Consider the following 14,355-nt stretch of genomic DNA (forward strand, 5'->3'; position numbering starts at 1 on the left):
AAAAAAAAAGCTTTCAAAGGAAAAGTTAAAATGAAAATGTACTCTTTCCCAGGCGATCAAAGATTAGGATGAGTTTGTTTCTTCATCAGATTTGGAGCAATGTAGCATTGCATCACTTGCTCAGCAATGGATCCTCTTCAGTGAATGGGTGCCGTCAGAATGAGAGTCCAAACAGCTGATAAAAACGTCACAATAATCCACTCCAGCTCATCAATTAATGTCTTGTGAAGTGAAAAACTTCAAAAATCCAACATTTAAAAAGTTTTTTTCTATTTAAACTATGATGACCGTAATGATGACGATAGTTTAATGCATTTATTCATGTTTCATTTCATAGGTCTGATCACATGTGGCAAAATTTTATATTGCAGTTATGATGTGATCACGTGCCTGTCTCCATCTCAGCATTTGTACTGAAGCTGCATTACATTTTAAATGTTTTCTGATAAATTCTTCCACTAGCAACGTCCAACATGAACCTTTATATTGCAGCTTGATTTGAAACTTCGCCATAGCAAAGAGACCGCTATCATAAATCATAATTACCTATTTGTATTTTAGATGAGATAAGATTAAAAGTCTGGGTCTAGGGTAAAACAAGATTTATACAGCCTATATAGTTCCCAAGATTGTTTTAATGCCATATACAACAAAAATAAAAGTTGTTGGTAATAGATGTCAATCCTGGGAACATAAATTATTTAACCCATTTTAATTTATTTATTATGAAACGCCTCATTTCTTCTTCGTCTTCTTTCTTACTCAACCTTGTTATGTTTCCTATCACAGATATTATGCTTTATATTTTTCTGAAACGTCAGACTTATCTCAGTATGACTTGATTTATAGCGTGCTGCTAAATGTATGTTCAGTTTAAAGTTTAACTGTTTCAAAACACATTGCACAAGAAGAGCGAGTCATTCCAGTTTTTAGGTGCCAGAGGTCAGAGATTCTTGATAAGAGAGACTCTCACTAGATTTACAGACTGCTGATGGAGGAAGTGCCATTTTTATTTTTATCAGAAACCCTTTTGGTTACCTAAAGGAAGTGGTCGATTTTTTTTTTTTTTTTTTTTCTGGAGAGCTGCATACACAGTAAATGTTCAACCAGTATTTAATTCTGAATGAAATGAGATTGATAAAAATCAGCGACCCCTGTCAAACCACCAGTTTTAGATCAAGTATGCTTATGAATAATTCAGCAACGGATCTGTAGGAAATGGGCGGTGTCTATAAATAATAATTAGCTCCGCCCCTTCATGTTTATTAATTGGGTTTATTTGACAGCCGTGCGCTTCAGTCACACTATGGCGTCTCATCAAATCAGAATGGGATTTTTCTACCGCCTTCTGTACCGGAATTTATCTTTCGCAAGTTGTTATCTTACATCTGGATTTCTGTGCTGAAAGACGTCAAATGTAGGCGAAATGAAGGACGAGGAAAGCACAGCGCGGTCGCTCCAGAGCACCGACACGGAGCGGAGAAGTGCAGCCGGTGTGGAGGATGTCCAGGCGGGCAGCGGAGCGCCGGTGATCCCGGTGCTGCACGGAGCAGGATCGGACCGAGCCCCCGCACCGACAGCCCGAGGAGCAACGGGAATACGCGTTTTAAAGGTAACGTTACCAGATCCAGCTGCGTTTAGGTCGCAGTGTTGCTGTTAAGCAGCAGGGCCAAAGTAGCACCGTGTGAATCTGTGAACTGCATCAGCAATTATCTGTTTAACACTTCCACGCGCCGCCGTGTTACTAAACCTAGCAGGCTCCAGGACAGCACACTTGAGAGCTGATATGATGCCCGATGCTGCTGGCCGTGTAGGCGGTTCATTCGGTGTTGTGACACAGCCTGTGATACTAGATGGATCATGAAGACATCTAACTGTATTCACTTCATGTCGCTTCTCTCTATTAGTTTGTGGGCTAGAACAGTTCCAGTGTAACGCCTGTTAGTTGGCGTTCTGGTTATTTTGTAATTGCTATTTTTGTCTCTGAATACACCGGGGTCAGATGGTCATTGCGTCTCGTCTCCATTTTTTTAGCCACTCGCTCCCTGAGCACTGGTGACATTGCATGTCAGCTGAAAAAAGTTGTCTAGTTTTAAAAACGCGTCTTGAGTATGGCAAGCCGCTTTAACATATAACCCTTAAAACTGAAGGTCTACATTCAATACTGCTGTGATTCTGTCAGAGTCGTTCAAATCACAAACTGGTGCGTTTCTACTTTTCAAACTGTACTTGCAGATAAGAGTACTTGGAGCACGAATTCATGTTTCTTAACACTTGTAAGTACACTTAAAGGGATACTCCATCCCAAAATGAAAATTTTGCAATTTATCCCATGTCGTTCCAAACCCGTAAAAGCTTTGTTTATCTTCAGAACACAATATAAGATATTTAGGATGAAAACCGAGAGGCTTGTGACTGTCCCATACGCTGTCAAGTAAATTACACTGTCAAGGCCCAGAAAAGTATGAAGAGCAGACTTTAAAGAACATTTTACATCATTGTTTTAATACTTTATCATTCTTTACAGAAACATATTTATTTTGATGTGTTGATATCTAGCATACTAAAACACATGCAAAGTTCTGTTATGAGATATTACATTTAAAGTAAATATTTTAAATGGACAATATTTTTCACTACAAATATGTAATTACAAATATATGTAAAAATACATGACATACAAGTTTCAATGGGAATGACATTAAAGTATATTATAGTTCCCCAGAAATGCTACTTGGTACATTGGAAAGTACACTTCAACCATATTTCAAAGACTAGAAGTAATTATGAATAATATGGTACTGTTTATTGGTGCCTTTGCCCCCCTAAAGGGGTGCTGGCATAACAATTATGTTTTTATTTTTATTATTATTAATTTGTTTACTGTACATAAAAATATGTCTTATAGTTTAAAAGAATCACAATATGGATTATTTTGATTTACATTTATTTTGTAATTAAATAAAATACATATATGTGTGTGCATATATATAGATAGATAGATAGATGGATGGATGGATATTAATAATGAATTGATAATAATTTATATATATATATATATATATATATATATATATATATATATATATATATATATATATATATATATATATATATATATATATATAATAAAATTATATATATTAAATATATACAAAATGTAAAATTATATGACCAAAAAAAGAGACCATATAAAAGACAAAATAACTTTTTTTTATGTCGTTTTTTATTTTGCTAAATTGAGACTTTGCACCTCCACATATTTAAAAAAAAAATAATCAAATTGCTGAAAACTAAAATTGAAAAAGATATTAGTTAACAATGGATTACTTAATAAATACTAAAAACACATTAAAATAGTTCTTATAAAATTAAATAGACATTAAAACAGCTTGCCATATATTGAAACGCACTGTATCTAGATGTTAATGAACGCAGGAATGCCTTGTGTGTGAACTGAAAATGCCACGGCCATTATCTTCACAAAACACCTCACATAATACGCCTACAGGAAATATTCCTATCATTATGTTCAGCCATTGTAATAGATAATCAGAACACAATTAGATGTCAGTTGCTTCCTCCTGCTTGTGAATGAATAAGCAGTTACCTTGATGAACTAACAATGCTCCCCCATATTATTAGATCACTGTGCTCTTATCTTATCTAGTTACTCTTTTTCTTTATTTTTAATTTTCATTATTCACAGCTTTAGGATCTAATGCAATGTTTTCATTTATCAATATTAATAAATGTCAGATATGTCATTATTAATATATTACTATTTATATCATATGTACAGTGAGCCCTAGATAGAGACAGATGATAATGCTGACGCATTTGATTAGAAAGATGATTAATGCTAAGTTAGCTTGTTCTTAAAAGACGTTTAGTTTAAAGGTCTTTATGCTTATTATTATTTGTACAAAATTATTTAAATAAGTAGAAATCAGAGGTGATTTAGCTATTATCTTTTGTTCATAGATATTATTCCAAAACATTAATCAAATAGATAAACAAAAATGCACAAAAGGTTTATAAATAGTTGAGTCAATTAAGTCATAAAAGCTCTCTGTCCGGTTGAGTATGTGATTAGAAAGGTTTGTAATGATGAGTCTGTGATGATCTTTGTTGCTGTAATTGTTTGGATTATAAAATACATTTGATTTATTCTTTCATAAAAAGTTGCAGACGCTATTAATGTGTGTATTAATTCTATTATATTGTACTGTATTTTAAATGTATTTATTTATTTTAATTTACTGTATTTTATTATATTATAATATTTATTTATTTTATTTTTAAAAGAAGAAAGAATGTCATACAGGTTTGGAACAATTATGAGGTTTGATAACTAATAATAATAATAATAATAATAGTAATAATATTTTGTTATTCTTCTGCTTATTATTATTATTTGAAAGTTTGTTTTTGAACTTGTTTGACTTTTTTCTATGGAACAAAATAGTAATAATTATTTTATTTAAAGTAATTAATTAATTGATTTATTTTTATTTGAGAAAAAAAAATCAAGTTTTAAACAACTATTATTATCATCATTTTATTTATTTATTATAATATTTTTATTTATTATAATTTTTTTATTAATGAACCGGTTGTTCCAAACCAAGATGACATACATACATGCATAAATAAATAAACATATTATTATCATAATTATTATTGAACCCGTTGTTCTAAACCTGTATGACTTACTTTCTTTATTCTGTGGAACCCAAAAGAAGGTCAAATATATTTATTTATTTTTTGGTCCTTGCAACAAAAGGTCCAGTGTTATTTTAGACACCACAGCTGCTGATGCCAGTAAGTATTGGTCAGAGCATCATCAGAAAATGATTTCACCAGCCGTACTAATGACATATCGTCTCCGAAGTGGTCTCGACTCGCACATCTCTGCAGGGCATTTGTGCCCTGGGTAAATATTTGCACCGGCGTAGTTTTCTGCAAGCGAAAACAAACCCTGGTGTCTCTGAGACAGACTCTGTGTTGCAGGGTGGAGTCCCGACAGCCACTGGCTTGTGGTTACCAAAGCATGATTTCCAACGACTGATTTGGACTGGAAAACACTTAATTTGGCCTTATTTCTAGAAGGCCATAATTTCTAATGATCTAATCCAGACTCTTCTCCGCAGCGTAACATGAAGAGGAACGGCAGTCGAGGCTGTGTGACGAGGAAGACACGCTTCGGCTCTCGAGAGCGAGACTGGCTGAAGGGCGACGCTCAGCGAGGCTGTGTGTGTCTGTACGGGGCCTCGGAGCCACTGCCTCCAGCCTCGGGCCCCCAGACCTCCACCAGCACCCAGCCGGACCTGAAGCTGGTGCTCTGCTCCACCAACACCACCGCCGAGGAGCTGTGCGCCCAGAGAGACGTGCAGGGTCTCTATCTGCAGCTGCACGGAGACCTAATCAGGTAACAGACACAGAGATAGATGCTCGGTCACCCAGCTCTAATTTTCTGGCTAGACGAGGTCTTGTCCCGAAAATTATCCTCATCTGACTCACACTGTGGACACACACACACACACACACACACACGCACAGGTCAGGGTGTTTATCTGAAAGGACAAGGTGAATATCAGACCCTTATTTCTTACTTATGCCTGCTTACTTGAATTGTACCGTTATTCCTTCAGCATCTCTTTATATTTTAAATGGAGATGATCCTTTATAAACTTGTTCATCTTAACTCATGGTTTGAGCGTAAGGATGGCCTGATGGCTCGATGGGTGTGTGAGAGTTTACACTTTTTAAAAATAAGTGCACTTAATTATATTGAACATGCATTTGTAGTGTACTTCGAATCAAAGTATATTTTTTATTAAACCGAATTTGTGATTGATGTAGTATTTATGGCATAAATGGGCCCTTGAGTGTACTTAAACACACTTTAATGACTTAAGTGTTGCTTAAGACTCTTAAGTGCACGTTTAAAAAGTTGTAAAAAATTTAAGTATTGTTTTTTTTTTTTTTATAAACATTTTAATAATCTTAATGTCATGGACTACACTTATTTTGATAGCTTACATACTAAAGCACATGTAAAGTATGCAAAATTTTAACTATGGCATGTTGTTCAATATTATATTTAAGGTTAATGGAGGTTTCAATAGAAATGACGTTAAAATATATTTTAGTATAATTACCATAAAAGATTGTCACTGCATTTAGAAGTACAGTATAACCAAAATAAGTAATTATGAAATAAAATATAAAGTTGGTTAAAAACACTCTAAAGCGAACTAGCTAACTACAATTTAATTTAATTGCAGTTATTATGCAAAGAAGCATCCACAATTTTATTCAATTTACACTTAAGTATATTCTTTTTAAAGTATTTTATTTCTGTAATAAGTACTTTTTTTTTAATATACATTTTTTGAAGCGTGCATATATCAATATGTGATTTATTTTTTATTTTTAAGTCAAAATATTTTTAGTGTGATTTTTAGAATGATTTCACTGTAAATGTTTTTTTTTTTTTTTTTTTCAGTATAACTGTAATACTGTCTTGATTTCTTCATGTTTGAATGTAAAACGAACAAGAGTTTACATTTTGGAGTGACCTATCCCTTTAAAATCCTGATTTCCAAAAAAAAAAGAAAAAACTGCACATTAGTAATTGTGTCTTAGCATCTGCTAACGATAAGTGCACAGGAGCAAGACACCAGAATATGCAGGCGTTTGCAACACTCCCTTGCTCTCGAGGAGGGCTTGTGCTTTCCTCTGTCTGTGTGTGTGTGTGTGTGTGTAGTGTCCGCCGTCTGCAGTGTCTGTGGTGGTTTTGAAGGTGTGTTTGACAAAAGAGAGAGAAGCAAGTCATGCTCTCTCTCTCTCTGCCCTTCTGGGACTGACTGTGTTGTGGCTGAGATGGCTGAAGTCACATTATTTAGCAGGAAGCAGTCCAGCTCTGAGCCGAGGTAAAGCCAGGAGGCTAAGCTGAGTTAGCTGTGAGGAGGCTGCACATTAGAGCAGCTCACAGGTACATCTGCTGGTGTGTGTCTAAAATCGCTAAAGTGTCCGTGTCAGCTGCACTCTGCCTCTCAAAGCAAAGAGCAAAGCCGGGCGACCGCAGAGTCAGGCTGCATGATTAATCACGATATGGCTTAATGACATTTATCTGTTGAAACGGCTGTGATTTAATGAAATAAACATACTTTCTTATTTTACAGCGTCATTACAACAGTATTTCTTATTCATTTTGTTTTGTAATTTTTATATTTGTATAAAATAAATATTATTATTATTACATTGTTATTTTTTTTTGTAGTTTGTGTATTTTACAGAGAAATTAAACATATTTCTCATTTTGTTTCTATTTATTAAACTGTTATATTTTTATTAAATAATTTACTACTACTACTAACAGAAATAATATTTGTTGTTTTATCTTTAACAAATCTTTATTATACAAGAAAATATTTAAGTAATTTATTTTTATTATTAATAAAATAATAATTTATTATTATTATAATAGTATTTTTTATTTTAAAGCAAATTTACATCCACCACAATAATTATAATACAATTATTATTTATTTATTTATAATAATAATAATAATAATAATAATATAATTATTATTGTTATTATTATTATTATTATTATTATTATTATTAAATACAGATTTTTTTCAGCATAATTATAATAATGAATTTATTATTATTTAATAAATTGAATATGAATAATTATAATAATTAGGATAATAATGGTGCAGCTCTTCAGTAATAATGGTCTGCTGAATTGGGCTTCTGCTGAAGGTGCAGTGCTTCAACACGAGGACACCTGACCGGTCTACACTCATGCAGTGCCAGGCTGTGGGTCACAGATTGCAGCGTTCGCTGACCTGTCTGCATCAGAGCGCCACGAGGATCTCTTAACAGGATTAGAGCGGTGGAATGAGATGACGATTTAATCAGGGAGAGAAAGACTGCGGAGAGTACTGTCAGACGTCATGAGCTCAGGGTGCTTCTGCTTCAGCTCTTTAATGAATGTTGAGATCTCGAGTTGGACGAGACAAGATCCCTGTGGATTGGGATGTATTATCTGAAAACACCCAACTCTGTTACAGAGTCTGATCTTAAATCGAAACACCTGTGTGTTGTCACGCTTGTTCAGAGCTGGGATACGAGCACAGGGTCCTGTGGAGGCCCAGTGTTCAGTGCTTGATTACTGAATATTATCGTGCTGCCTCTGAAACCGTTTTCCATAATGTGTACCAGTCTGTCCATAACTCGTCAAAAATGGGGTTTTATGGCTTAAGTGTTTCTAAATGCAAATCTGGGAAATTGACTAAAAATATTGATGACCCATTGGTTATGTACAGAGACTGTAAAAATTATTGGCTAAGACTAAATAATTTGGGGAAACGTAATTATGATTTAAAGAGTGTGTGTGTGTGTCTGTGTGTGTGTGTTTTAAAACTCCAGGCTGGCTATACTTGTTTATACTGCCGACCAATCAAGTATTTAAGAAAAACATATCTGTGTGTGTGTGTGTGTGTGTGTGTGTGTGTGTGTGTGTGTGTTTGTATGTATGCAACAAGTAAGGAATATTTGCTGTTGATATAATCCATCTTCTTAGATATTTAGAAATTTCTTAAAGGAATAGTTCACACATAAATTAAAATTTGGTGAAAATGTACTTATCCTCGAGCCATCAAAAAGATGTAGATGAGTTAGTTTCTTCATCAGAAATGTAGCCTTGCATCACTTGCTCACCAGTTGATGCTCTGCGGTGAATGGGTGCCGTCAGAATGAGAGTCTAAACAGCTGATAAAAACATCACAATAATCCACAGCACTCCAGTCTATAAAGCCGCGTTTCCACCGCAGTAACTTTACCCAGGAACTAGGGACTATGGCCTGGTACTTGGTGTTTTTCCACCGCAGGAACCAGGAACTAAATAAAGTGAATGAAAAAATGCCCTCAGAAAGTCCCTGCTGGCGAGGTGGTACTTTTTCCAAGTTACGGAACTTTCGGGGGTGGGACTTTGGGACTTTTTAAACATCCTGATTGGTTGAGTTCACGCAGCATTTATTCGGATCGTCGTCGCGAACATCACATTCCCGAATCGAATGCACAAAGTCTGAACTAACTACCGAGGATGCACGTCCAAATCAGTGTACTTTGTATTGAGAAACGCGCGCAGGCCTACGTCACCAGACTATTTGCCTAATCTTCCCTGTACTTTACACCTCGGTGGAAACGAAGAAAACAACAGGTCTGGGGGGGAAAAAGTTCATGGGAAAAAAGTTCCTGGTACAAATGTTACGGGTAAATTAAGATTTTTAAACATCAAACCATTGTCCATAATAATGCGTCCTCCAGTGAAAAATAATAAATTTATCCACTGTTGTCTCTCCCTTCAAAATTCATCATTGTATTTGTTCAGAGCTGTTTTCGCTTGTAAAGTTCTTGATCTGTGCATATTTATCTCCCAATCCAAACGGGACAACTTTTCCACTAGAGAAAGAATATAATAGATAGAGGATTCATAGTTCAGCTAGAAACCAATGGTTTGAAGTTAAACATGTCTTGTGGATTATTGTGATTTTTTTTTATCAGCTGTTTAGACTCTCATTCTGACGGCACCCATTCACTGCAGAGCATCTATTGGTGAGCAAGTGACGCAATGCTACATTTCTGATTCTCCTCTGCATCTTGGATGACCTGAGGGAGAGTACATTTTCAGCAAATGCCATTTTTGCGTGAACTATTCCTTTAGAATGCTTTGTGAATCTGACCCCAGGTAATGTATGTATGCATCGCTATCTGAATTGTCATTTGTTTGTGTTTCAGTTTGTGCTCCGCTCTGACTCTGGTCTCTCTCTGTCTGTAGGAGGCTGGACCCCTCCGAGCGTCCTCTTCAGATGGTCTATGACTACCTGACTGCTATGGGCTATGAAGACCCGCTCCGTGTCCAGCAGGAAGCCGCCAACTCAGACCTCAGCTGCATGATCCGCTTCTTCAGTGGTGAGTTGTGGGCCGTGGGAGGCTGGCGTATGCCCCTGTGAGCCGCTTTCAGTCTGAATGCTGCCGCTGCCAGCTCTATTGACCGAGCCAAAATCCCAGAGCTCTGCGAACAGTTTGCTGGCTTTACAGAGCAAACTCTTTGAGTCCTCCAGAGCTGTTGTGTTGTTCAGTATCCGCTCGAGAGGGAAGCTTGTGCATCCTTTCTGCCTGTCGTTCTCAGTGCGACTGGGTGTAGTCGAACCCTACTGCACGACACGAATCAGTGTTTGCGTATACGACCCCTTTTCCCTCTTCTCTCTTTGGCCTGAAAGCTGTAGAATGAATAATGGGCTTTTTCTCGAGGCATTAGTGTGTGTCAACATCAGTTTTGAGGGAATTGTGTCTGATTCTGGCTCTTTCTCTTCAGTCACACAAAGGATGCCAATTATGCTTTTGTTCCAGCGTGCATCATGTACAAACCTCTTCATGATGATGTTTGAGATTTCAGAACCAGGTTGAGAAAAAAAGCATCAGCAAAATCTGTTTTTCCTCCTTCCAACAAAAAGTATTGTGGCAGTACCACAATGCATTTGTATCAATGTAATAATAAATAATACCATGGCATGTCCACAAACAAGGTATTATTGTAGTATCATATCCAGATAACGTTTTGGTAACATAGGAGGAGGGTGAACCAACTTAAGGGGAAGGCTAAAAGCATCCAAACGTATTAAACATCATAAACCCTAATTTTTGGGCAACAACCAGACGTGGGTGTCATGTAGGCCAATAAAATATGTTTAAAGGGACTGAATTTGTATCTAACATAACTACAGTTTAATAAAAACATTAAAAATTGGTCATTAGGCTATATAACATTTCCTTTACGGTTATTCGAACAGCGAATAAATTATATATAAAAAGTGACATTATCACTAACTTTACGAGTTTGAGCACTCTCAAGAAAAAAAAACATCGTTATAATCACTGAAGCTGTAAACACTGTGAAATGAATCTCTTACTTACATTGTACGTGCACCTGCACTTTGTTTCGCGAAACAGCGATGACTCATCTGAATGCCTCTGATTGGCCGTTGCATTCATGAGCTCAACAGAATCGTGTGTGATTGGTTGAAATGCGCAGCACTGTAAAAACATCAAAGATGAAATATGGGGCAGATCTTAATTTGATGCCACAATCGACACTGTCTATTCATTTACACTTTGTTAGCGACAGACATAATTGATTTGTTTTGTCTGTCTGACCATTTGTTCGTGCAGGTGCATTTTTGTCCAATTTAGTGGCATTTTTGCACCATGTCCCCATGACCAGGGGAATGATCCGGCTATGCATGGTAATAATACATCATATTAACTTTCATGAGAGAAAGTATGAATAATGAATCTATACACTTAACCACTGTTTCAATTTACCGTTATTTTGTCTATAATAATAACACGCACACACCATAACATACACATATGGGTCAATAATGAATAAAAGGAATGATTATAATACCAAAAACTATATACCGTAGATACCAAGACGTTTATTTTTACTTTGAATGGGAAAAAGTGCAACTTAAAATGCTGTCTAAAAATGGAATGTTATATAAAATGTTTATAAAAATAATTTAGGTTGAAGTACAAAAACTGAAATAAAGTAAATTAAAGCCAAGTAGAAATATATACCTGTGTATCTCTCTCTCTCTCTCGAAATCGAAATCTAAAATACTAAAATAACACTGTTTCAGATCCCAAACCTTAAGCACGAGCAACAATAATGCATTATTACATAATGGGAAGCATTCATGAACCGCACTGAAAATTCCCTGCATATGGAAGTGTCCTCCACCCTGTCCTTCCTGAGTGTATTTAAGCAATGGCTCCCCTTGGTCCGGGGCAGTGAGTAAATGCCCATCTGTCAGGGCGGCAGGGGAACGGAGACGTACCATTCCTCATCCTCAGGTCCTGTATACAGTCCCACAGGTCCGCCTGATAAATGGCCACCAAGTCTGAACGGATGACCTGCATCCTCCTCATTTGTCCACTGTGACTGAGGGGACAGTTAAGACTTAGTGGAATCGAGTGCTGCGTGTTCGCGGTCCTAAAACCGTCCCGACATCTCGGAGGTGAGGAAGACAATCAGTGTCGTATAGTGTGTTAATCTCATTGTTGCATTGATCTACTGACTCCAACTATTGATATTCACTTGTTATTATTTTACTTCACAAGGCTTCTGGGGTATCGCAAAACACACTGCTTTTGAAATAGGGCAGATGATGCAGTGGATGAGAATAAATCTAACTCTATTTGTGATAATAATAACATCTGCACACCTGCAGGTGCTGTATGCTTTTACTCACACATTTGTGTCTCCTTAACTAGTGTTATTATTTAATAATAATATTTACGGCCCCGTAATTTCCAGATTTCGGGTCCAGATTAAATTTTTAAATGCATTATTTTTCTCATCTGATTTGGTTGAAAATCTGTGTTATTTGAGTATATCACATGTAAAAACGTGTTTTATTGTGTTAAATGTGCACTTGTAGTATAAATCAAATCTTAAAAGTGTGTGTGTGTGTGTGTGTGTGTGTGTATAGTTTATTTATTTCTTTTTAAACCGTACTTGTAGGTAATATAATATTAATAAAATAAAAGACCACTTAAGTGTACTTGGAGAGTACACATTCATGTTTCTAAACTAATTTAAGTATAATTATATATGAAATAAATTGCAAATTAAGTGCACTTAAAGAGAGGACACTTTTATGACTGTTTCTTAACAGACTTAAGTACACTTTTAAAAAGTGTTATTCAATATTACTTTTGTATGTTTTAAAATGAACTCAGTTACAATTTCATCTTTATAAATGTGTAATAAAAAAAAACATTTTAATTGATGACACACAAGTTTCAAAAGACATTAAGTATGTTTTGTTTTTACCATAAATGCTTGTCCGTATTTTCAGTATATCAGCAGTACTTTAACCATTTTTGAAATGCAATAGAATTATGAAATTACTTCTAAAGATGGAAGTGCTATTTCAATTAACATGCACTTAAAAGGATGGTTCACCATTGACTTTGAAAAACAAATTTACATCCAATTGGCACTTAAGTACATTCATTTAAAGTATATTATTTCCATATTAAAAGTATTCTCAAGTGTATATTTTCATAAGGACATGTACCTCTGAAAGAGTGCAATTACACGGCATATAATTCTACTGTAAAGTAGCCATTGTGTTTAATTTGATTTGCATCATGTTTTATACCAGAATAAAAAGTGAGTGAAAAGAAAACCGAGCTGCAGCCTGGGGAAAGCTGATTTTGTGCCTTTCGATTGGTTTGTATGCCTTTTGAATCTCATCTTGTAGAAGACAGAGAATCAAAGAGTCAGTTTGAGGCGTCAGTCACGATCCAGCCTGACCAGTTTCAGAAAAGGGTCATAAATATTCATTTTATCTCTTTGTTTAGCCAACAACAAAATAAACTTATGTTGTATGTTGCTGTTAACAGCAAATTAGTGTGCATGTTTGCATTGTGTTCATCTCCTGTCCGCTGTCGTGATGAACGTGGTGTTTTTATCTTTTGTAAGGTGTGTTGTTTTGTAATTGTTCCCAGCAGACGGTTCAAGGTACAGCGTAGCTGCAAAAAAATGGAAAGCTCCAGTTTCAGTGATTCTTTTAAAATGATATTATAGTGATGTGTTATATATATGCATTCATATTGTGTGTGTTAATTGGGAGGGTGAGTGAGTGTGTGCATGTGCTCGTAAACACATTCACATCCTTGTTGAACCAATGTGAGAATCCCAGAAGATGAAGAGAAATGAGAGTTAATAGCAATATAATCCTGATCATGTCGCATCCTATCGATGATGTTGTAAAATGTCTTACTGTAGATGATGTCATAAAAGTTTAAAGCTATGCCTCGGTATCTAGGAAACATCTGATTTCAGGAATGGTGATTGATGACTAATTAAAGGAAACCGCAGTCGAGTGGCTGCTGGATTCTGTGCACTTTTTGACTCTATTTTGCCAGGATAGATTAAGGAAGAGAGAAAGAGAGAGATTGCTGTCCTCCCATTGAGTTCAGGCCAGTGGCTTAGTTGCTGCCCAGACCCTGTGAGATTTGGCTGCTCGTTTTGTTAACTTGTGGGGAAAACTACACATCCAGAGCCAGTTCAGAGTGTGTGAAGAGCTATGGACAAACACTCAGTGAGTGGACTTCAGTAAAAGATGCTGTGTCTTTGGTAATGTGGACAAAAGTTGCTCAAAGCAAAGACTCCAAAGGGGTTTTCCATAGCAATCCTATAGAAAAACCATTTTTGGATCCACAAAAAGTCTTTCAGTGATCAGTTCTTAAAAGAACCACCAA

General features: G+C 35.9%; 1 protein-coding gene across 1 annotated transcript in view; it reads left to right on the forward strand.

The window, feature by feature from the left end:
- Positions 1 to 1,278: 1,278 nt before the first annotated feature.
- LOC128016480 (PH domain leucine-rich repeat-containing protein phosphatase 2) overlaps positions 1,279 to 14,355 on the forward strand; it is a 53,689-nt gene continuing 40,612 nt past the window's right edge. Inside the window, exons 1-3 of the mRNA XM_052601007.1 lie at positions 1,279 to 1,612; positions 5,154 to 5,431; positions 9,857 to 9,990. Coding sequence (XP_052456967.1) covers positions 1,427 to 1,612; positions 5,154 to 5,431; positions 9,857 to 9,990 — 598 coding nt within the window. The 5' untranslated portion in view covers positions 1,279 to 1,426. The remainder of the gene's footprint in view (positions 1,613 to 5,153; positions 5,432 to 9,856; positions 9,991 to 14,355) is intronic.

This window comes from Carassius gibelio, chromosome A7 (assembly GCF_023724105.1).
Source record: "Carassius gibelio isolate Cgi1373 ecotype wild population from Czech Republic chromosome A7, carGib1.2-hapl.c, whole genome shotgun sequence".
Classification (NCBI taxonomy): Eukaryota; Metazoa; Chordata; class Actinopteri; order Cypriniformes; family Cyprinidae; genus Carassius; species Carassius gibelio.